Raw genomic sequence first — 22,500 nt, 5'->3', positions numbered from 1 at the left:
CAGCATCTCTAACAGACTGAACTTGGAGACCCACTTGAGAGCATGAATCAAAATAAAGGCCAGAGTCCAAGAGTGTGGTGAAAACACAGGACTGCAGGCAGCACAAGACCCTTGAAGCAGAAAGCAACACGCGACAAATAAGAGTGGGTTATAAAAAAGAAGCCACCAAAAGGGGATGCTGACGAAGACTCCACACGAAAATTAGGTTACACATACAGGCGTGTTTCTGCTTCAGGTGGGCTTGGGCACCGGGGACGCCTGGTCACAGCACTCACTAATTTTAATTAAGAATATTATGCTTGAGTAACTGCTGGAAGTATGTGAAGCCATAAAATCTTTTAATATTGACCTTACATCCACTCTGAGATCTTACAATGTAACAGATTCGTTTTACTTTCCGTGTTTTACCGGCTTTTGAATTGTTGTTGTGAGCCAAGAGAATTTTTCATTCCTTTTACTAGAAGAAATAGAGTGTTCAATGTTCCAATCCACTTCTCTCTAAACCCTGCTCATCCAGCAAGGCAGGTAAAGACAATACTTTTGCTCCTTTTTAGGAAAAACATTTAAAGGAAGGTCTTCTCCTATTGCTTTCAAATTTCAGAAGTCTGCAGCGCTGCTGAAGGGCTCACTGACTTCCTGGAGATTCTTCATCAACTGAGGCTTCTGGATATCTCTTTACTTATTTCCCATGTTAACTGCCTTTGTGATCTAGAACAATAAACTCTATTGTGGACCATTTCTTTCACCTTTATTTACACTAAAACAAAAATGCAAACTGACCTGAAGCTTTATCACCAGATGACAAGTGACTGGCCGCTGGTGTGGGCCCAGATAGCTTTAGGGAATTGATTAGCGACCCCTATAACAGAACATAAACAACGTGTTTATATGAAACCACTAACCATTCCCTGGAATAAAGGAACATGTAAAATGACAACATAGTTTAAAATAAGCAAGCATAACCACTTTTTTAGGTTAATTTTTTTAAGTTTCTATTTAAGTCGATATTTTTAAGTGCTTACCATATGTAAGAGATCCTATCAGAGGATGGAAGCGGTAATATTCTGCAAGCTCCAAGAAAGCAGTCATGCCTGTCTAGCTTGTGGCTCTTTTCTCAGTGCCTGGCACATAAGCTGCACTGGAGTATTTGGCAGACGAATGAAGAAGTAAATGGATAGAATGGGTTCCGGCTCTCAATAAACGTATGCTAAGGTTAAAAAGCAAAGCAGTTTGACTGATCCCTCTCCAGGCACTGTTCTTTTACTCTTGTTTGTCGTGACTCATACCTTACCATGTGTTCTCCAAGGTGAACATAGAAATCTCCAGAAGAGTGACCAAACACTAAATGCTTAAATGCCATTTAAGTCACAGCAAACTGAGGAATAGAGAGCCATGTTTGAAAAGGCGCAACAGGCAAGTTCTGATGTTCAGTCTCCAACACAATCTAAAATTACTTTTCTCAGAGACAGACAGAAGAGTTGCAGAGAAACCAGGTTTTCTCAAGGAAGCTTCAGAGACAGCTTGATCAAGCTTTCAGGCATCTCCTAGTTTTCTTCTGGATTGTTTAACTGTTTACAATATTGTGGGGGACTGGAATTGGCCACCCCAAGATACGTCTCTTTGGCGTGAGGATTATTTCAGACTAGTTACTTTTACAAAACTGCAGACAGGAAAGCAACTCTGAAAAGTAGAATTTAGTTACCCCTTGTTAAGAGACATTTACATTGTAAAGGAAATCTCCACCTGTAAAGGAAGGAATCTCCCTCTCTGTACCAGGAAGAAGGGGGATGAACTTATCTCTAGAAACTCTTATCAATGTGGAAGGCAAGGACTTAAATCTGCATCTTGTTTACTGTACTTGTCTGGTAACCTCCTGTAACTGATTCCCCCCACCCCCAACATCATCCTTTGTCTTTAGCTGAGGAGGATATTTAAGGTGGTGGCTTCAGCCATTTTGGTGAGTTGCTCAGGTTGCCTGAGCCTCTCCCATGTATACATGTTATAAAGCTTTGTTTAATTTTCTCCTGTTATTCTGTCTCGTGAATTTAGTTTGTTCTCTGGCCAGAAGAACCCACAGCGGGTACAGGAAATGTCTTCCTCCTCTACAGTTATATACCCTATTTTTGTAAGAGACAGTGTTTATCAGGCAAAAGCCTGAAAGTAGACATAACAAACATCACTGACTAAGCAAGCTCTGAAAAACAGATTGCAGGAGAAAGCAAGAGAACCTCTCTCCAAATGCTGCTCCTGAAAGGTATGTGAAAGAAGCAAAAGAGAGGAAGAAGGGAGAAGACCTGGTTCCAGCTCTGCTTCCACCACTTACTAACCGTGTGAGCTTGCAGTAGTCACCTGAGCCTCAGCCTCTGCATTAGTGAAACGTAGCTAAATACCTGTCTATTGCACTTGGTTGTTGTATCGGTTAACTAAGATAATGTTAAGTGCGAGTAAATTGCAAACCCAGATACTCCATACAAATGCAAGGTACTGGAATTATGACTCAAGATTACTACACGCAGAATGTCAAATGGCCAAATGAGGCCCTGACTGACACACTATGTCAAGACTGGCATAAACTGCAGGGCAAGGATCACAGGTCTTCGTTAGACTCATAGTTTATTTAAACAAAATGAGAAGTTAACACAGTATTGTCTTCAGTTGCAAAGACAGTCACTGCATGACTGTTACAAAGCAAAAATCCATGAGTTACCTGCTTAGCTTGGTTAGCAGCCACCGGGGTCAACACGGGGTGAGGTGTTTTGGCTGCAGAGTACGGCACTGAAGAACTGAAAAATACAAAGCAGACACTCCAGAGAAAGGCATGACTGGGTGAAAATCACATTCGCCCTTGAGCCAACCTTCTGTCCAAGAAATAATACCAATTTTAGGTAGACTATATATGTCTGGGACCCTAACCACAGTCACTTGACATTTTTCTGACAGAAGAATAAACTGTTTAAATCAAATTTGGGTCTTTAGCATAAAAGTCACGGCAGTGGCTTTAAAACTTACTGTGTTCCTGCAATCCTAAGAAAAAAAGTCTTAGCTATTCAGAAGTAGATCTTTCTCTATCTGGAGAGTACCCCTCTCCACCCCCGCCTCCTCTACACTCCATCTCTAGTTCTGGACCACGTGAGGAATTCCTGATCCTCTTTTCCAAGCCTGAGAAAACGTTCATCAGGATCTATGGGATGCACACAATGTGCTGCATATATGGCTCAGAGGTGTTACTCAAGGAAGAGGTCTCAGCTTCTCACAGCAACCGTGCCCAAGAGCCTGGTGCTCAGCAGGTGGGCACATGAGAGTCAATGTGCCACGTTCCGTTTCCAGCCTGCACCTTCGCTACAGTGTGAAAAGTGCATCCATTCTCTGTAGAAAGAGCTCTCACTGTCTTCTGTCAACCCCGAACACACAATGCAGGGACCTGCTGTTTCAATACTTAGTGTTGATAGGCGAGGAAAAAAAACCCCACCTCTTTAATGTAATCACAGCTGAAAGCTCTATTCGTGGTCCTGGGAACAATTTTTTCAATGGGTTTACCTGTGCTCAGACCAGAGCTACTCTGACCGCTATGTATAGCAGCAGGAGCTGTAGGATGTGTTTTTATTTTTCAGAACTCCCCCAAGATTTATAGAGGATTAATATTTCTCCATCAAAAAATTAACTTGAAAGAGGAAAGAAAAAATAGGCTCATGCCTCATAGAACAAAATCACCCAACAAGCGAGCAATCTTACAAGCACCCCGGGATTCTCTGCTGGAATAACACAGGAGCCCTCCCACACAAACACTACCAATTGAGAGAAGAAAAAACGACGTTATTTCCAAGAAACAAAAGCCCCTTTATTTTTAACTGAAGATAGAAGAAGCTATAAGCGTGCGGCTCTCTGAAGCAACACATCCCCGCCCCCCGAGCCGTCCCACCAAGCAGGTACTCAGGGGCAGCGGCCCCTCCCCTCCACTGAATCTCCGACAGAAGACAGGCCTGTGCGAGAGAGGCTGCTGGGGCCGAGGAATCCCTGGGCAGACAGCGCACTGGGACAGAGAAAGGGTTTGCATGCAAGAGAATCACAAGGGAAATGAAAACCTTCCATGCTTTCTCAAAGACCAGCAAAAAAAAATTAGAAATAAAAATAAAAGCGGCAACTTACCGAATTTTAGAACATTTTTTACACCCAAAATTTAGTTATGACATGATGGTAAATTAAATCACGCACGAGGCAGATTGAGTATAATTACTGTTTGATTTACTTGTGATAATGCTACAAATCTCTTGAGTATCCTAAATCCCCAAACTATCAAATTAGGATTCACAGTACCCATACACCGGGCCACGTGACAACCCTGCAGAGAAATGCTGCTCAGCGCAATCAGCATCAGACCAACTGACTAGATCGGATCCACCATGATGGAAGAGTGCAAACGGGATGGTTGGTGGCAAAACAGTTAAGTTCATGTGCTCCGCTTTGGCGGCCTGGGGTTTGCTGCGTCAGATGCTGGGTGCAGACGTATGCACCGCTTGGCAAGCCATGCTGTGGCAGGTGTCCCACACATAAAGTAGAGGAAGAGGGCAAGGAAGTTCGCTCAGGGCCAATCTTCCTCAGCAAAAAGAGAAGGAGTGGTGGTGGATGTTAGCTCAGGGCTAATCTTCCTCAAAAAAAGAAAAAAAAGACTGCAAACAGAAGAGAAGAGAATACTACCAAATAAACACGTTCACAGATTTGCGCATGATCATGAACCAAAACAATGGAAATCAACAGCTAGAAATGTTCAACAGAAGATGGAAAAGCCAAATTCAAAACTATCATATTTTGGATGACTTTCGAGCAATACAAACCTGAAAGAGATCATCAGAAATTCATTTGACATGCTCTGTTCCACAAGTGAAAACAAAAATCAAAGGACCACAAGCAGAAAATGGCACTGTAACACTGCTCCAAAGAGACACACACTGCATGTGTCTACGAATGACATTTACATTACTGGCGGCACTCGAGGGCTGCTTAGAAATGAGTAAGGCAGTCACACAGCTTTGCTGGGAAAGATGATTCCAACAGAACCAAGGTCCTCCGACTCTCCACCACCCAGGCCACTCGGACAGAAATTAAATATTAAATACGATGAACACGGAAAAATGTCACAAAAAACCTGTTTCAAACATCATCTTGAATTATACAAGAGTCATTTTTTCCTCTGTTTTTTGCCACACCCTATCAGCACTACTTGCTGACATAGGCAGACAAATGACACACGTTCTAGGCATGTGTACTCTACACACAATTATAAAATTGAGTTACGACTGTGAAGCATTACAATGTCACCCAGGCCCTTTCTTAGTGGCACCTTAAACTGTAATCAACTCTAACGAGGTAAATATTCATACTACTGCTGTGAAGGAGCCAACTATTCATCCTTTCACTTATGTCAACATTTTAAAGGGCTTAAAAAACAAGAGACTTGGTTACGTTCTATTTTGGTAAATCCTAACCATTATCATGCATATCTTTTTATACATTCATATTTGACACAGCGAATCTAAACTGTGAAAGCTACTAAAGTTAACCATTTAACGAACTACGAAGTTTTTGGTAATAAAGGTGACGCAAGTAAGCAGACAGGACTATTTATCAACAGCAATTAAAGAAACAAAAAAATCAGGAGAGAAAAAGAAAGAAAATAATAGAGGCTACTGAAAACAAATGCTCTCAGTTCATTTTTTTCACCTGTCAGGTTGGCAGTAACCCTGAAGTTTGATGATCAGGCGAAGACAAGGGGAAGCGGAGAGTCATAGATTGCTTGTGGGAGACAACTGATACAAGCACTACTGAGAGAAGTCTGGGAATAATTGTCAAGATTATATGTACACGTACATGTATATTTACACACACATATGGACAGCTCCTTCAGTTCAGCAGTCCTGTATTTGAGAATTTGTCCAACAGATACAGCTTCAAGTGTGCAAAATGATCTATGTACCCAATTATTTACTTTAGCATTTGTGGTAGCAGCACAGCAAACAGGTGCCCCCCAATGTCAGTCAGTAGGAAAGAGAAGCTCTCAGTTCATCTGCAGGAGTTTCTCACGTCCATCACTGCAGACTGTAACTGCCAACTACTGTGCCCTACTGGCAAATTTTATTCTTTGAAGATTCAAATATTTTCCAAAATATCACCTAAAAGTCTGCTAAATCAAACTGCAGTTCCTGCATGAATATGTAGGTGCTAAATACCTTCATTGGAACTGCGCTAGAGCTTTGAAAAAGACTTATATTATACAGGAAAACAGGAGATTCTGTTAAGAAGAATTTATAATGACATGGAAAATGTTAACAATTAAGTTTCATGATTAAGCTGAAAAAAGAGGTTACACAGCAGCATGCATTCAAATTTTACTTTAAAAAACTAATCTTTAACACAATAAAGATGAATAAACATGCACACAGTGATTAAACATTTGTGGTGAGAATAAAGCTGATTTTAATTTTGTTCTTTTACCTGTGTTTTTTATAATGTCTACAATGAACATTTGCAGTAAGAAAAATAAAAGGATGAAGGTTTTTTAAGGTTATGGTCAGTACTGAGGTTATTTTTAAAGTGGGGCAACATCTTTAAGTCATTGGGGGAAAAAACTATCAACCTAGAATTCTCTACTCAGTGAAAATATCTTTCAAAAACAAAGGTGAAATAAAGGCTTTGGTAGACACACAAAAGCTGAAATAATTCAGATCTCCACCTGAAGAAAATGTTAAAGAAGTCCTTCAAGCAGAAGGAAAGTCATACCAGATGGAAAGCTGGGACTAAACAAAGGAATGAAAAACACCAGAAACAATAACTACACAGATAGGCAAAAGATGTTTTCTTCTTTTTAATCTGTTTAAAGGATAATCAGCTCTTTACAACAACATATCATGCGGTTTATAACATAAGGAGAAGTAAAATGTACAACAATAGCACAAAGGCAGAGAGAGAAGAATAGAATACTCTTATAAAATTCTTATACTATATTTTTCTCTTTTTTGAGGATGATTAGCCCTGAGCTAACTACTGCCAATCCTCCTCTTTTTGCTGAGGAAGACTGGCCCTGAGCTAACATCTGCGCCCATCTTCCTCTACTTTATATGTGGGGCGCCTACCACAGTATGGCTTGCCAAGTGGTGCCATGTCCACACCCGGGATCCGAACCGGTGAACCCCGGGCCCCCGAAGCAGAACGTGCAAACTTAACTGCTGCGCCACCGGGCCGGCCCCTCTTATACTATATTTTAGTTGTCTATCATTACTTGAAGACAGACTGTACTTAAGTTAAAGATGTATACTATCAACTCTAATGCAACCACTTAAATAACACACAGAGTTACAGCTAACAAGCCAACAAGAAAGATAAAACAGACTCATAAAAAAGAAGCCAAAAGAAGGCAGAAAAAGGAAAAATGGAATCAACAACAAATGGGATAAAGAGGAACAAATGGGATAAATTTAACCTACCATATGCAATATAGTAGGTTAAAAGCCAAACATGTCAATAATCACATTAAATGTAAACAATCCTAGCACTCCAATTTAAAGTCATAGATTGTCAGATTGCATAAAAAAGTAAAGACCCAACTAAATGCTATTTATAAGAAATCCATTTTAAATATAATGACACAAACTAGGTTCAAAATAAAGGGTGGAAAAAAGATACCACACTAGCACTCAACAAAGAAAGCTGGATTAGTTACATTAATATAGGAGAAAGTAGATTTCAGAGCAATTAATCTCAGCAAGGATAAAGAGGGTCATTTTGTAAAGATAACTGGGTCATTTCATTAAAAGAACAGAACAATCCTAAACATTCATGCAACTAATAACAGAACTTCAACATGAAGCAAAAACTGATAAAACTGCAAGGAAAATAAGCAAATCCACAACTGCAGTTGAAAATAGCAACCACACTCTCAATAACTGATGGAACAAGTAGACAGAAAACCACTGAGAACACAGAAGACTTGAACAACACTATTGACCACCTTCATTTAATTGACATTTATAGAACGCTCTAATCAACAAGAGCAGAATACATGTTCTTTTGAAGAGCACACAGAACATTTACCAAGACGATTGACATTCTAGGTCAGGAGCTGGCAAACTACAGACTAAGGGTCAGCTGCCTGTTTTTGTAAAGTTTTACGGTAACACAGCCATTCCCATTTACTTACATATTGTCTATGGCTGCATTCAGGCTACAAAGGCAGAATGGAGTAGTGGAGACAGAGACCACATGTCCTGCAAGCCTAAAATATTTCCTATCTGGCCCTTTAAGAATAATCTTGCTGATCTCAGTTCTCGGTCATAAAGTCTCAACGAATCTAAAGAAATAAGGTCATACAAAGCATGTTCTCTGACCACAATGGAATTAAATTAAAAATCACTAACAAAAAGATATCTAGAAAATGTTCAATTATTTCTAAATAATACTTTAAAATAAACCCACAGGTATATAAAAAAAGAGAAAGATAAATTGAAAAGTATTTTGTTTTGTTTTGTTTTTGTTTTTTGAGGAAGATCAGCCCTGAGCTAACCACTGCCAATCCTCCTCTTTTTACTGAGGAAGACCAGCCCTGAGCTAACATCCCAGGCCGTCTTCCTCTACTTTATACATGGGATGCCTACCACAGCATGGCTTTTTGCCAAGCGGTGCCATGTCCCTACCTGGGATCTGAACTGGTGAACCCCGGGCCGCCGAGAAGCAGAACGTGTGAACTTAACCCCTGCACCACCGGGCCGGCCCCCAAAAGTATTCTGAAGTGGATGAAAATGAAAACACAACAATATTCAATATCTGTGGGATGTAGCCAAAGCAATTCTTAGAGGGAAATTTATAGCTTCAGATGCCTATATAGAAAAGAAGGGTCTCAAATCAATGACCTTAGCTTCTACCTTAAAATGATCTTAGCTTTCTATGGTAGAAAGAGTAAATAAACCCAAAGAAAACAGCAAAATACAATAATAAATATCAAGTAGAAAAATATTAGGGAAAAAAAAATATCAATGAAACCAAAGCTGGTTCTTTGAGATTAATAAAATTGATAAACCTCTAGCTAGATGGATCAAGAAAAAAAAAAAAAGACAAATTACCACTAACAGGAAAGAAGGAAGTGAAATCATTATGAATTCTACACATGTTAAAAGGATAATAATCAGGGACTATTACAAAAAACTTTGTGCCAGTAAATTTGACAACTCAAATGAAATGGACAAATTTTTTGAAAGACACAAACTACCAAAGTTCACTCAAGAAGTAGATAAACTGAACAATCCTATATCTTCTAAAGAAACTGAAAATTCCAAGCCCAGATGGCTTCATCAGTGAATTCTACCAAACATTTAAGGATGAAATAATAACAAATCTATATAAACTCTTCTGGGAAATTGAAGAGGAAGGAACACTTCCCATCTCATTCTATAAGGCCAGCATTATTCTGATACCAAAATCAAACAGACATCACAAGAAAAGAAAATCTACAGACCAATATCCCTCATTAAGATAGACTCAAAAATTCTTAAAAATTTTAGTGAATTGAATCCAACCATGTATAAAAAACGGCAATGCACCATTACCAAGGATTGATTTAACATTAAAAAACCAATCAATGTGACAAGCGTACCGAGACAATTCAGTGGGGGAAAAGAACCTTTTCAACAAATGGTGCTGAGACAACCGGATATCCACATGGAAAAGAATGAAGTTGGACCACAATATCACACTAGCTACAAAAATTAACTCAAAATGGATCAAAGACCTAAATGTAAGAGCTAAAACTATAAAACCTGGAAAAAACATAAGTGCAAGTCTTTACGACCTTGGACTAAGGCAATGGTTTCTTAAATACGACATCTAAAGCACAAGCAACAAAAAGAAAAAATAAACTGAATTCCACCAAAATTGAAAACTTTTCTGTTTTGGGGCCGGCCCTGTGGCTGAGTGGTTAAGTTCGCGCATTCCACTTCGGTGGCCCAGGGTTTCACCAGTTCGGATCCTGGGCATAGACATGGCACCACTCATCAGGCCATGCTGAGGCGGCATCACACATAACACAATCAAAGGCACTCGCAACTAGAATATAGAACTATGTCCTGGGGGGCTTGGAGGGGAAGAAGAAGGAGTGATGAAAAAAAAAGATTGGCAACAGATGTTTGCTCAGGTGCCAATCTTTAAAAAAAAAACCAACACTTTTTAAAACTTATTTTAAAGATTTTTATTTTTCCTTTTTCTTCCCAAAGCCCTCCCAGTACATACTTGTTTATTTTTAGTTGTGGATCTTTCTAATTGTGGCACGCGGGATGCCACCTCAGCATGGCCTGATGAGCAGTGCCATATCCACGCCCAGGATCTGAACCGCTGAACCCCTGGGCTGCTGAAACGAAGTGTGCGAACTTAACCACTCGGCCATGGGGTGGCCCCCTAACAAAAACTTTTGGGTTTCAGAGGACACTATCAAGAAAGTGAAAACTAACCAAACGATGGAAGGACATATTTGCAAATCAAATATCTGGTAAGAGATTTGAATCTAGATTATATACATAATCTTACACCTCAACAATTAAGATAAATAACTCAATTAAAAAACGGGAAGAGGATCTAAACAGACATTTCCCCAAAGAAGACAGAAATGATCAATAAGCACATGAAAGGACACCCAACATCATTAGTCATTAGGGAAATGCATATCAAAACCACAATAAGATACCACTTAACACCCACTAGGATGGCTGTAATCAAAAGGATGGACGAGAGGAAATGCTGCTGAGGATGTGGAGAAACTAGAACCCTCATACTTTACTGATGGGAGAGTAAAAAGGTGTAGCTGCTTTGGAAAATCGTGTAAACTATGTTTAGCTCAAAAAGCTAAACACAGAATTACCATATGATCTAGCAATTCCACTCCTAAAACATTACCCAAAATACTGAAAGTAGGGTCTCAAACAGATCCTTGTACCCCAATGTTTCCTGTAGCATTATTCACAATAGCCAAGAGGGGGAAACACCCAAGTGTCCATCAACAGATGAATGGGTAAGTAAAATAGCGCATATATATATATACAGTGGAGTATTATTCAGCCATAAAAGGAATGAAATTCTGACACATGCCACAACATGGATGAACCTTAAAAACTCCAGTGAAATAAGCCAGATGCAAAGGGAGGGAAGTGGGGAGTGGTGACTTATTGTTTAATGGGCACAGTTTCTGTTTGGGACAACGAAAAAGCTCTGGAAACGGATAGTTGTGAGAGTTACACAATACTGTAAGTGTACTTAATGTCACTGTATTGTACACTTAAAAATGGCTAAAATGGCAAATTTTGTTTTATATATATATATATATTTTACCACAATAAAAAATAAGCAAAAGCTTCCTGTTCTACCTGTTTCTACCATTCCTAACTCTAGCCTTTTTGATCAACTCTGATTATAAGAACCAGAAGCTTCCTGCTAAAACCATAGGTTTACATAACTATTTGCATTTATCAAAGGACACAGAATTTTATAGCAAAAAATGTAAATTTTACTATACGTAAATTATGCCTCAATTTTTAAAAAATTGCTTTAGTTAAAAAAAACAAACTAAATCAGATCAGGTTACTTAACTGCTCAAAAAATCCAATGGTCAGCCAAGTCCTGCCAAGGCTTAGGAGATGCTACATGCCACACCTGCCCCGGTCCTACTCCCTGACCGCATCTCTGGGTGCTCTCCCTCTTGCTCCAGCCACCAGGGGCTGCTTGGCTCTTTCTTGAATCTGCCAGACACGCCCCCACTACAGGCCCCGGGCTTGGGGCTTTCTTCCTTAGGATATTCCTGAGACCTGCTCTCTTTACTCAAATGTCAAGTGTCAGAAGCCACTGAGGGGCCAGCCCCAGTGACCTAGTGGTTAAGTTCGGCACACTCCGCTTTGGTGGCCTGGGTTTAGCTCCCAGTCTCAGACCTACACCACTCATCTGTCAGTGACCATGCTGACAGATGGCCACATACAAAAAGAGGAAGACTGGCAGTGGATGTTAGCTCAGGGCAAATCTTCCTCAGGAAAAAAAAAAAGCCACTGAAAGGCAGAATATTACATAAGACAGGAAAATCCAGCTTAATGGTAAAAGAAACATGGTCTGGTGTTTCTGAGGTATTTCAGCCATTAACCATGTGTGAGAAGAGCCTTCCTTGGCCACTCTATTTAAAATTGTAACCCACACCCAGACAACTGTCCCTAAACCCTTCCCTACTTTAGTTTTCTCCATCATACCTATGACCATCTAAAAAGTTATATTTTACTTATTTACTCCACTTATCGTTGTCTCTCTGTGACTAACAAGGACAGGGCTTTTTTGGGGGTGTGGGGAGTCTGTTTTGCTAACTGCTCTATCCCCAGCACCTACAACAGTGTGTGGCACACAGAAAGTGCTCACTGAGTATTTGCTGAAAGAATAGACGAATGCCAAAATTTCTGAAAGGAATGCTGTGTCTGGCGTATTCTGGTAAAAACAAACAAGATAAACCAAAAATCCCACCTCATTTCTAACCTCATTCGGCCCCACTTCTTCACACTCCACTTCCTGCCAGGTCTCTAGCCATTCGGGCCTTCTTTCAACTTCACCTCGAACATGCTCTGCTCTCTCCCAGGTGTGGGCTTTCACACATCCTGCACCCTCTGTCCAGAACACTCTCCTCTCCGCTCCGCCTCGCAACTTCTGCTCACTGTTCACCTTTCAGCTAAACCATCTTTTCCTTACTAACCTTCTTGTCACCCCCGGACTCCATCGGATTGCCTCACTATGTGCTTTCTCAGCACCTTGTACTTCTCCCTCGCTGAACTTACCATACTGCACTCAAATAATTGCTGGTGCAACTGGCAGTTTAGCAGCTGTCTCCTCGCTAAAGTAGAAGTGCCCCAAAAGCAGGCACATGGGATGTCTTATTCACTGCTGTACCCTAACACCCAGGGCAGTGTCGTGCTCACAGCAGAGGCTCCGTAAGAATCTGCTGAATCAAGTGACTAGGCACACTGGAGAGGAGTCTCAATAGCCATGGTTTGCCTATAAATCTTCTTCTTTAAAACAGGACAGTTAGTCAATGAATATGATGGATGAGCCAATGAACATCCGATATATCAACGGCAGAAATATGTAAGCTCATCTTATAATAAATTTTCTATAAGATAGTACTCAGAGAAAGTTAAACACAAAATTAAATACTTAAAACACACTCAGAAAACTACTGTTTAACAGAATCTGAAAGTAATTTTATAATGAACACATATATATAACATATATATAATGAACAGATTTCCCTCTCAAGCTTTCTTACTGGGGGAGGTGGTAAATACCAATTTCCATTTATCAATTATGCTTAGCATTTACCTATTATTCAGTAAGCAGTTATTAAAAAAAGACATTCCAGGCACCAGACTGGGCATACAAGTTAAACAACTCTGCCAGAGTCCAACTCTGTGGGGAAAGGAAAAGAAAATTTCTTCAAGATTCCTTTTTAACTTTTGTGTCTATTTTTCTTAAGTCAGAAAAAAGGGCAAACTCAGAATTGCTCCTCTAACAAAGCCCTCATCGCAGCTCAGCTCAGATGAGGCCTCTGACGGAAACAAAGCTGGAAGAAAGGCGAAGTGCAATCCCCAAGAGGCGCTTCTCACGCACGGTTAATGGCTAAAACATCTCAGACATACCAGACCAAGTTTCTCTCACCATTAAGCTGCACTTTCCTGTCTTGTGTAATATTCTGCCTTTCAGCGGCTTTTCTTTGCCTTCCCCACACTCGGAATCTGGCCACCATCCCCAAACTTTAATACATGGTTCTTTCCCTTGAGAAGTTTGCGACAACCACAAATGCCATCTTGGTCTAAACAGCATACCAAAGCTTCAAGGTCACTACAAGATAGGAAAGTGGGTAGGCTTGGTTTTGGCTGTTAGAGTGGCCCTGAGATAACTGAGAAATTCCTGGAACAGGCAGTGTTGATAAATGGACCAATGTGGGAAAAAGAGAAGGCCAGCAGACTAGTGAAGCAGGGCCACTCGATAAAGCCAAAACAGACGAGTGAGCAGGCCCGCTCCGTGGGGGTGGCAGAGGGTGGGCATGATATGGAAAAACCACGAGGTCTCTGGCTGCTCGTCTTGTGGCTGAACTAATCACGGACACTAGACACTCATTCCCTGCGCGACACTGGCTCTCGTGCTCCCTCCATTCAGACTGAGGACCGGCCCTCAACTCCTTCCTGTGCCACAGGGGAGGTGGGGTTGGACTAAAGAGATCACGGCCACAGAACACACAGAACAGAGCCCAGGCACAGTCTCTGGACTGTGCCGTCCAGGACAGTGGGAGGGAGGCAGTGCCTTGAATTCTAAACACACATTCCGACTAAAGAAAAGGAAGCTCCGGCAGCAATGATCCAGCTTTCAAATAAGGCATGGAAGGGAAGCTCGAAGTCCCCAAACAGAGCCCTGCCTTTTAAAAGACTGTTTTTTCATACAAAAGGCAAAAGAAATTTGAAAGAACAGAAATGCCTGGAGAGAGGAAGTGAGGGAAGAAACTGTCAGTCTCAAGATCACCACTGAGTTTTAAGACTCCACAGTCTTCATTAGAACTGAAGCATCATCTCTGGAACCCAAAGAGTACTAAAAAAAAAAAAATCACCCCCTACATGCAACTTAATAACCCTAATGTGTACCACATGCAGACTTACTCACGGCAGACGCACACTGAGTATGCATCACCAAGACAGACTTTAATGGTTTATGAGGCAACAGTTACTGGCAAGTTGAAGAAGACAATCTCCCAAAAATCCACTTACATACCTAAGATTAGCTGTGTCTACCCCTCTTGTAACCTAAAGCTCTGCAGGCAGTCACACTGTGACAGCAGCAATGCTGCTCCCTGCAGGCAGGGCCTCGCTATTGCAGAATCATTCAGTGGCTGAAACTGAAAAGTAGCACCATTCATACCTCATCACCGCAGAAGGGGGTGTAGGATTATTCTTCAATTCCTGCACATTGACCACTTGAGGGACATTCTTCAAAGTTGATTCAGTCAAAGTACTCACAGCTATTTAAATAGACAAGAGAGAGGCATATTAATTGCCGTTAAGGATCAAAACTTCTGGCCAACTAGATGGCAATAACCAGGACACAAACTCACGCAGAACACAATCTTACTACATAAAGGAAACCTACGCTAGGCAGTTCTGCTGTACTGTGTTGAATGGACACCTGGCATACTCCATTCGTAAAGATTATGGGATAAGGCTTCATGCAATTTAATAAAATATACTAGTTTAGGGATAAAGAACTCCCTGCCAGCTTTCACAGAGCAGAGCTAAGATATCCTGTCACGTTGTAGGCTCATCCTGGAAAACAGCAGACAGACTAGAGGAGTAGCAGCATTCAGACTAAGCATTTCTGCCGTCCGTCCGTCCGTCCATTCTTTCATATGAGCCTATTACTGCCAGACTCTGTTAGGCGCTGGGAACACAAAAAATGTCTAACATATAGCTTCTTCTCTAAAGGAGCTCATGGCTTGGTAAGACAAACACAAGGAGGAAAATGTGGAAACTGGAGCTTGGACAAGGGAGGAAGAGGCCAAGCGGCCTGAACTACGGAGTGGCAACAGGGGCTGACTGACGCCTGTCTATCTATCTTAGGCTCGTCAGCTTTCACATCTCTTTTTCTGTGTCCTACAATTTAAAACTGCATTCCGAGCCTTACCAACATTTTATAATTAACTATTAAGAAGGTGTGAGCAAAGCTCTTAGATCTCTCTAGCATGCTTCTGGCAAAGGTGAAAGCTGTAGCCCAGGTGGAACGCTTTCACTCCCTCCTGCAGAGACACCGTGCCATGACCACACATATCTCATCTTTCACATTCAAAGGGGCCTGCGCCTTCGAAAATCTTGCCTCCAAAATGACAGCAGAGCTCACACTGCCTCCTGCTGAGAGTGGAACAATCCTAAGTCCTGGCAGACTTTCAGTTTATAAATAACCGACTCAATCAGCTTGATCTGGGCCTGTTCAGCACAATGCCAAGACTGCTCGGTCCAAGTAATACTTAAAGAAAACATCAAAGGATTCTATTTCTTCAGAAGGCTCAAAGGTACTTAAAAAAGTTATCTTGTTTATGCTCTTTTATATCTATTCTAGATGCCTTAATAAGCATTCTAATACTTGAACTTTTCTTAGAAATCATTTATTGCTGTATATAACAGTAATTCTTTTTTGTCTAAAACCAACCACCATGTCTTTTTATTTAGTCTTTTAAAAAGAACTGTCTAAATTGATAGTGTTCTAAGCAGTGATAAGACTAAAAAGTTTTATTCACTAAAACAAAAATATTTACAGCAGAGTTTCTAAACCTTGGTACTACTGACGCTCGGGGGCTGGATAATCCTTGGTTGTGGGGGTGTCTGGTGCATTTTAAGATTTTTTTTGTAGCATTCCTGGCCTCTACCAACTAAATGCTGACAGCATTACCAACTGTTGGGGGGACGGGATAAAACAGCCTCTGGCTGAGAGCCACTGGCTTGAACAAACTGATAACTAGTGATAACTGCAGGCCTTGAGGCCAACCACCTAGAATCCTGCTGGAGAGAATTTTGGATAGCCACAAACATCGACAAATGCAAGTGCTGATCAGCTCATTCGAGCCTCTGTCCGGAAAGGCTAAGTTTGCAATCTTAACAAAGAGCTGTGACGCAAGAGAAAGAGCACAGGCTGGAGCGTGGGTTCTGCTACTTACTGCTCGCATAACCTTCACCTCTCTGCACCTTACACAATGCAAAAGCAAAACAGGCAAACTGCCAGCACCACCTCACAGGGTGGCTGGGATCCGTAAGAGACTATGAGACAATTCTCATGTTATTAGGTGATCTAATTGCAAAGATTAATTTTGGGCTTAAAGCCTATCAATTTTATCAAAAAAAACCCCCACTGATTTCCTACTTAACCAAATGTGGCAGATCTAATACCTCCCTTTGAAAGGAAAAAGTTTCAGCTTCTGCTTTCTTGGAACTCTCTCCCAAAACAGAGGAGAGTGCTGCCACATCAGTCCTCTCTTCTGAAGGGCAGCAGAGAGAGTCCGCTGTTTCACGGCACCTGTAGTCCTGGCCTGTGACTCGCCCCCTCACAGTCAGTCCTGCCTAGGTGCGGGGTGCAGTTTTTACCTGGCACCTGGCTGGCCATCTGCCGTCTCAAAGCTGCAGCGGCGGCTGCCTGGGGTGCTGGGATGGTGTGGGAAGGACCAGGTGCACCATGCTTCACGGTTTTTGTTGCAAGCATTGTGCTGTCAGCCCCTTGAGGAATAATTTTATTACCAGACGTAGACACTGAGGGAAAAAGAAAAACTAAGTAAGAGAGTGGGTCAGACAAGGGGAATACACAAAAGTTAAAATGGTAAATTCTCCAGGTTAAGTTGCAGGGAAAATGCTAAGATTAAAAATCCTTAAGCATTAACGCACATAGAAAAGTACCGGTAAACTGACAGGCTGGCACCTATATATTTTCAAAGAGGCCAGATGAAATTTGCCTGCCCACCTCTATCAGCCAAAATACTTTACACAATCATTTCCTCTGATACTGATCAAGATACACCTTTTATACCAATATAGATCAATTCCCTGCTCTCCTCTTATAAAATCTCTCCATTCCAGGACCTCACGCTCATGTTTGTTCTGTTAGAAGTCACGTCAGTGCAAAGTCCTGACACTCTGAACTGAAAGTGTGACAGCAAAATACAGGTCACTTTAGTGAGCCAATAACTGCAAATGAGCATTGCAGCTGCTGAGCTTCAAGGCAGAATATGGCTACAAATTGAGCTGAAATGAGCTAGGATTTGAAAGGCTCAGTGTGGCTGTTGCTTTATATGGAGACAAACAGCCTCCTCCTTTTACCCTTAAAAAGACCTGTTTAAAAAGACACAGGCTGGACTCAACAGGAAAGCTGTGACAGTGTGAACCTGGAAGAGCCTCTTCTTCCTCACAATGTTCTACCAAATGCTTTCAAGGGGAACACCTCTTTTGAATTAGTCTTCTAACTTCTAGAATAATAGTAGAAATGAGCTGGAACCAACAACTTATTGGTGTGATAGTATAAAACTCAGTTGTAATTCCTTCATGAGTAGAAACCTAATAGGGGAAAAAGTTTCCTGTTTCATAGTTTACTTACTCGAAGCTCCCATCCCACCAGGTGAACCGTGAATCAGCTGAGATTTAGCAAAAGGAGCCGCCTGGGGCAAGAGACTGGGCTGGATGGAAGGAGTGCGAACCACGGGGGCGTGCCGAGGGACCTGGACCACTGCCTCATCGTCTTTACAGGATGTCCGTGTGTCTTCACTCTCCAAAGACTGGGAAATGGATGACGTGGAGCTGACTTCATCCAAGTCTTCATAATATCTCTGAGACAGGAAGGCTGACCGAGACAGGCTCGCTACAAAGCCCAAAACACAAGTTAGACAACTCAAAGCAAGTCCAAAAGCTGTGTCATTTTCACTGTCAATAGAGAATATCCAATTTGTAAAACGATTTAATTATTACTTATTTTAAGTGGAAGCAGCTGCTGTGCAATATCAACAAAGATGGTTTTGGGTCTTTGCTCCAATGGGGCTTTGAAAAACTGAGCTGTGTAGGACAAGAACATTTTGACTGTCAAACAAAAAAACGTGACATGTGAGATGGAATGAACACTGGTGTAAAAGCAGGAGGCCTCGAGACCTCACCCGAGGTCTCACAGACAGAATAATAACCTATCAGCAAAGTAAGAGACAAGCTCCCACAGCAGAGTCAACCGTCACGCCACTGCTGTCACTTTCCAACAATAAACTTCCAAGAACAGGCCTAACGCAAACCGGAAAAAGCAGAGTCCTCAGGCCTGTCTCAGACATTTCCAGATAAATCTAATGATTCTTCTGATTCAGACAATTAGGTTAAAAAAATCACTGAAATTAATGCTGACCTTACCTGTTTTTTCCCTTCTATAAACTATGAAATAAGGCTTTCTGCCATTTTACTTTCTACCATGAATTTTCGAACGTACGCTACTGCTGGTATACTGGAAAAACGCAAAACCAAACAAAAAAAACCTAGCCCTTTCTCCTCAAGTTATTTAAAAGCATTGCTAATAGTTGTCTCTCCTACAGGCAGATCACCCTGCAAGATTTTATGTCACATGTAAGTGTGATATAAGCAAATGCAAACCACGCCACGTGCGAGGGCTGCCACTGGGGCGGCACTGCTCACTTTGGTCGCCATTAGCCACTTGCGGCTACTGAAGTTAAAAATAATTGAAATAAATGAAAACTTCAAATCCTCAGTAGCACCAGCCACATTTCAAGTGCTCAACAGGCACCTGACTACGACATTAGCACAGATACAAAACATTTCTGCCACTGCAGAAAGTTCTATGGGACAGCACTGTACCAGATTATTTTGATGTAAGTAAATATGGTGCAATGTCACTTACAAATTCCATTCATAAAACACCAACACCCCTGGTAAAACCGCAGTTAACATTTATTGAGAATTTACCTGGTGCCAGGTGTTGCACAAAGCGTCTATAGACGTTATCCCATTTAATCCTCACAATTATCCTATAAATTAGAAACTGCTACGATCTGATTCTATGGTTAATGCCTAGAAAGGCTAAGTAATTTGCCCAAGGTCACGAAGCTGGTAAGTGGTGGAGCCAGAATTCAAACCTGGTTGTATCTGACGTGAAAGACCATGTTCCTAACAACACTCTGTTACATAAGACTGAACCCTGTGCTAGGCAGAATTTTGGCCCCATGACCTTTGCTTGTGGTGCCACACCCAAGGTTCTATTATGTTAGAAGGTCACATTAGATGGCAAGAGATTTTGTAGACATAACTAAGGTTACTAATCAGTTGACCTTAACAAAGCGGTTACCCTGGATTACCCAGAATGGCCCAACATACAGTCTCATGAGCCCTTAAAGGCAGCGAAATGAAGCAACAAGAGGAAGTCACAGATCTTCAGCACAAGAAGGACTCAAGGTGCTGTTGCTGACGTGTGGATGAAGGCGGCTGGGAGTACAGAGCAAGGGAACGAGGACCTCAGCCCTGCAGCTGCAAGGAACTTAATTCTGCCAACACCTCCCATGAGCTTAGAAGTGAAATCTTCCCCAGAGCCTTCAGATGAGAGCTCAGCCCAGCCAACACTTTGACTTCAGCCTGTGAGCCCTGAGCAAAGACCCAGCTGAGCCACGCTGCACCTGGACTTCTGAGCCACACAACTTTGAGATTATAAATAGGCAGTGTTTTAAGCCACTAAGTTTGTGATAATTTGTTATAGCATCCACAGAAAACAAATTCAAATCCCACATTCGCTCAGGGCCACACTGCTCTCAATAATTTCTCTAACATCCTACTTTCTGAGAGTTAGTAGCAACAAAAGATGACTCAGACTCATTACCTCCACGAACTGAACAGAGAGAGAAACTGACATCTAACTATGTAACTTCCAAACGGTGATATAAGCTGAGGTTTTCTCAGTTTCCTTTCTTATCTTTCTGATACAATTCACTGGCTTTGGGTGGAAGGAAATCCATCAACTTAAAGTTGTAAAGACCATGCTCACCCGCAGAGGCCAGGAGCCCGGACGGCTTACTCTCCCAATGGTGCTGCCTCCACAGCTAACATGTGCTGCTGTCTGCTGCAACCAAGGATGCAGCTACCTTCCTGGCATTAGAAAGGGGGCCCTACTGAAACCCAAAGAATCTTATTCTGCTTAAATGCTAGCTCAGATTAGGAAAGGCAGAAAGCCACATTAATAGGGAGCCAAAAAAAGACAGAAATCACGATCACCTCCATAGATGCAGCAAACCTTGCAGCTTACGGTGAACTGAAAGTGTTCTCTTTGAGATCAAGGAAACGTTGCCCAATCACCACTTTTACTGGGCTCTGCCTTGGAGGTCCTAGCCAGTGAAATAAGGTAAGAAAAATAAATAAAAGGACTGAAAAGGCAGAAACAAAAGCATTAGTAGCCATAGAGGATATAATTGCAAGAAATAGCTACAGACATATTACTTGAGTAAATGAGTTTAGCCCAGGATGCTGGATTTGTCAACATGCAAAAGATCTAATATATTTCTACATACCACATCTAACATAAAGCAAAACAGGAAATGAAATTTAAGAAAAAAACCCCACCATTCTAAGGGCATCAAAAATATTAAACTCTTAGGAATAAATCTAACAAAAGATGTGCATGTCTTCCATGCAGAAAACATCAAGAAAAATTAAAGACCTAAATAAACATATACCATGTTTAGGAGTTGAAAGATCAACACTGTACAAGTGTCAATTCTCTCAAGGCCATTTAGAGAGCCAAGATAATCCCAATCAAACTCTCAACTATTCTTTGAGGGGTAGAATTTAGTAAGATAATTCTAATATCAATATGGAAATGGAAAATACCAAGAAGAGCCAAAACCCTCTAGACCACAGGTGAGCAAACTACAACATGCCTATGTGCCTACAGACCATCTGTGGCTGCTCTTCTACTGCAAGGGCAGAGGGTGAGCAGGTAAAATGGAACCCACAGGGCCGAAAAGCCTAAAATATTTACTATCCTGCCCTTTAAGAAAAAAAAGGTTGCCAACCCCTCCTCTAGACTGTAGAACCGTTTGCAATGATGACGTGTTCAATATCCGCGCTTGCCATTACAGCAGCCGCTAGTCACATGTGCCTGCTGCACGCCTAAAATGTGACTACTGCAACTGCCTGAGTTTTTAACTTTATTTAATTTTTATTAATTTAAATTTAAATAGGCAACCGTATTGGACAGCATAACTTTAGGATCTAGAAAAAGAACAGTATTCAGACTTATTTTAGCACCAGTTAATTAAGGCAGCGTGGTAGCAGTGGTTTCTAACCAGTGTATGGGACCAACAGATCTAAACACATAAGGAGAACTGATTTATTACAAAGGTGGCTGCTTAACAGGGAGGAAAACTGTCTTTTCAATAAACAGTGTTGGGACAATCAGATACCTAAATACAAAAAAATGACACGAGTCACACTTTATATCATATGCAAAAGTCAATTCAAAACAGTATAAACAAATTATGGTCTATCTATACAATGGAATACTATTCAGCAATAAAAAGAGGAATGAACTACTGATACATATTATGCATCATGAGTGAACCTCAAAAATATTACATTAAGTGAAAGAAGCCAAACCAAAGACTACATCTGATTCAATTTATATGCAATTTCTTAAAAAGGCAGAGCCACAGAGAAAGAAAACAGATCAGTGGTTGCTGGGGAGCAGAATAAGGACCAACTACAAACAAGCATGAAGAAACTTTTTTTTTTTTTGAGGAAGACTAGCCCTGAGCTAACATCTGCTGCCAGTCCTCCTCTTTCTGCTGAGGAAGACTGGCCCTGAGCTAACATCCGAGCCCATCTTCCCCTACTTTATATGTGGGACGCCTACCACAGCATGGCTTGACAAGCGGTGTGTAGG

General features: G+C 41.3%; 1 protein-coding gene across 8 annotated transcripts in view; it reads right to left on the bottom strand.

Annotated features, from left to right (window-relative positions):
* The window catches only part of NUP214 (nucleoporin 214), a 97,278-nt gene that overhangs the window by 36,959 nt on the left and 37,819 nt on the right, over positions 1-22,500 (bottom strand). For all 8 annotated transcript variants that reach the window (XM_008535421.2, XM_070595248.1, XM_070595249.1 and 5 more), the window contains exons 22-26: positions 18,181-18,441; positions 17,181-17,342; positions 14,971-15,070; positions 2,708-2,783; positions 781-859 (exon numbers count right to left, since the gene is read on the bottom strand). In XM_008535421.2, the coding sequence (XP_008533643.2) occupies positions 781-859; positions 2,708-2,783; positions 14,971-15,070; positions 17,181-17,342; positions 18,181-18,441 (678 nt within the window). The remainder of the gene's footprint in view (positions 1-780; positions 860-2,707; positions 2,784-14,970; positions 15,071-17,180; positions 17,343-18,180; positions 18,442-22,500) is intronic.

This window comes from Equus przewalskii, chromosome 26, assembly GCF_037783145.1.
Source record: "Equus przewalskii isolate Varuska chromosome 26, EquPr2, whole genome shotgun sequence".
Classification (NCBI taxonomy): domain Eukaryota; kingdom Metazoa; phylum Chordata; class Mammalia; order Perissodactyla; family Equidae; genus Equus; species Equus przewalskii.
This window is presented reverse-complemented; position numbering and strand designations above follow the sequence as displayed.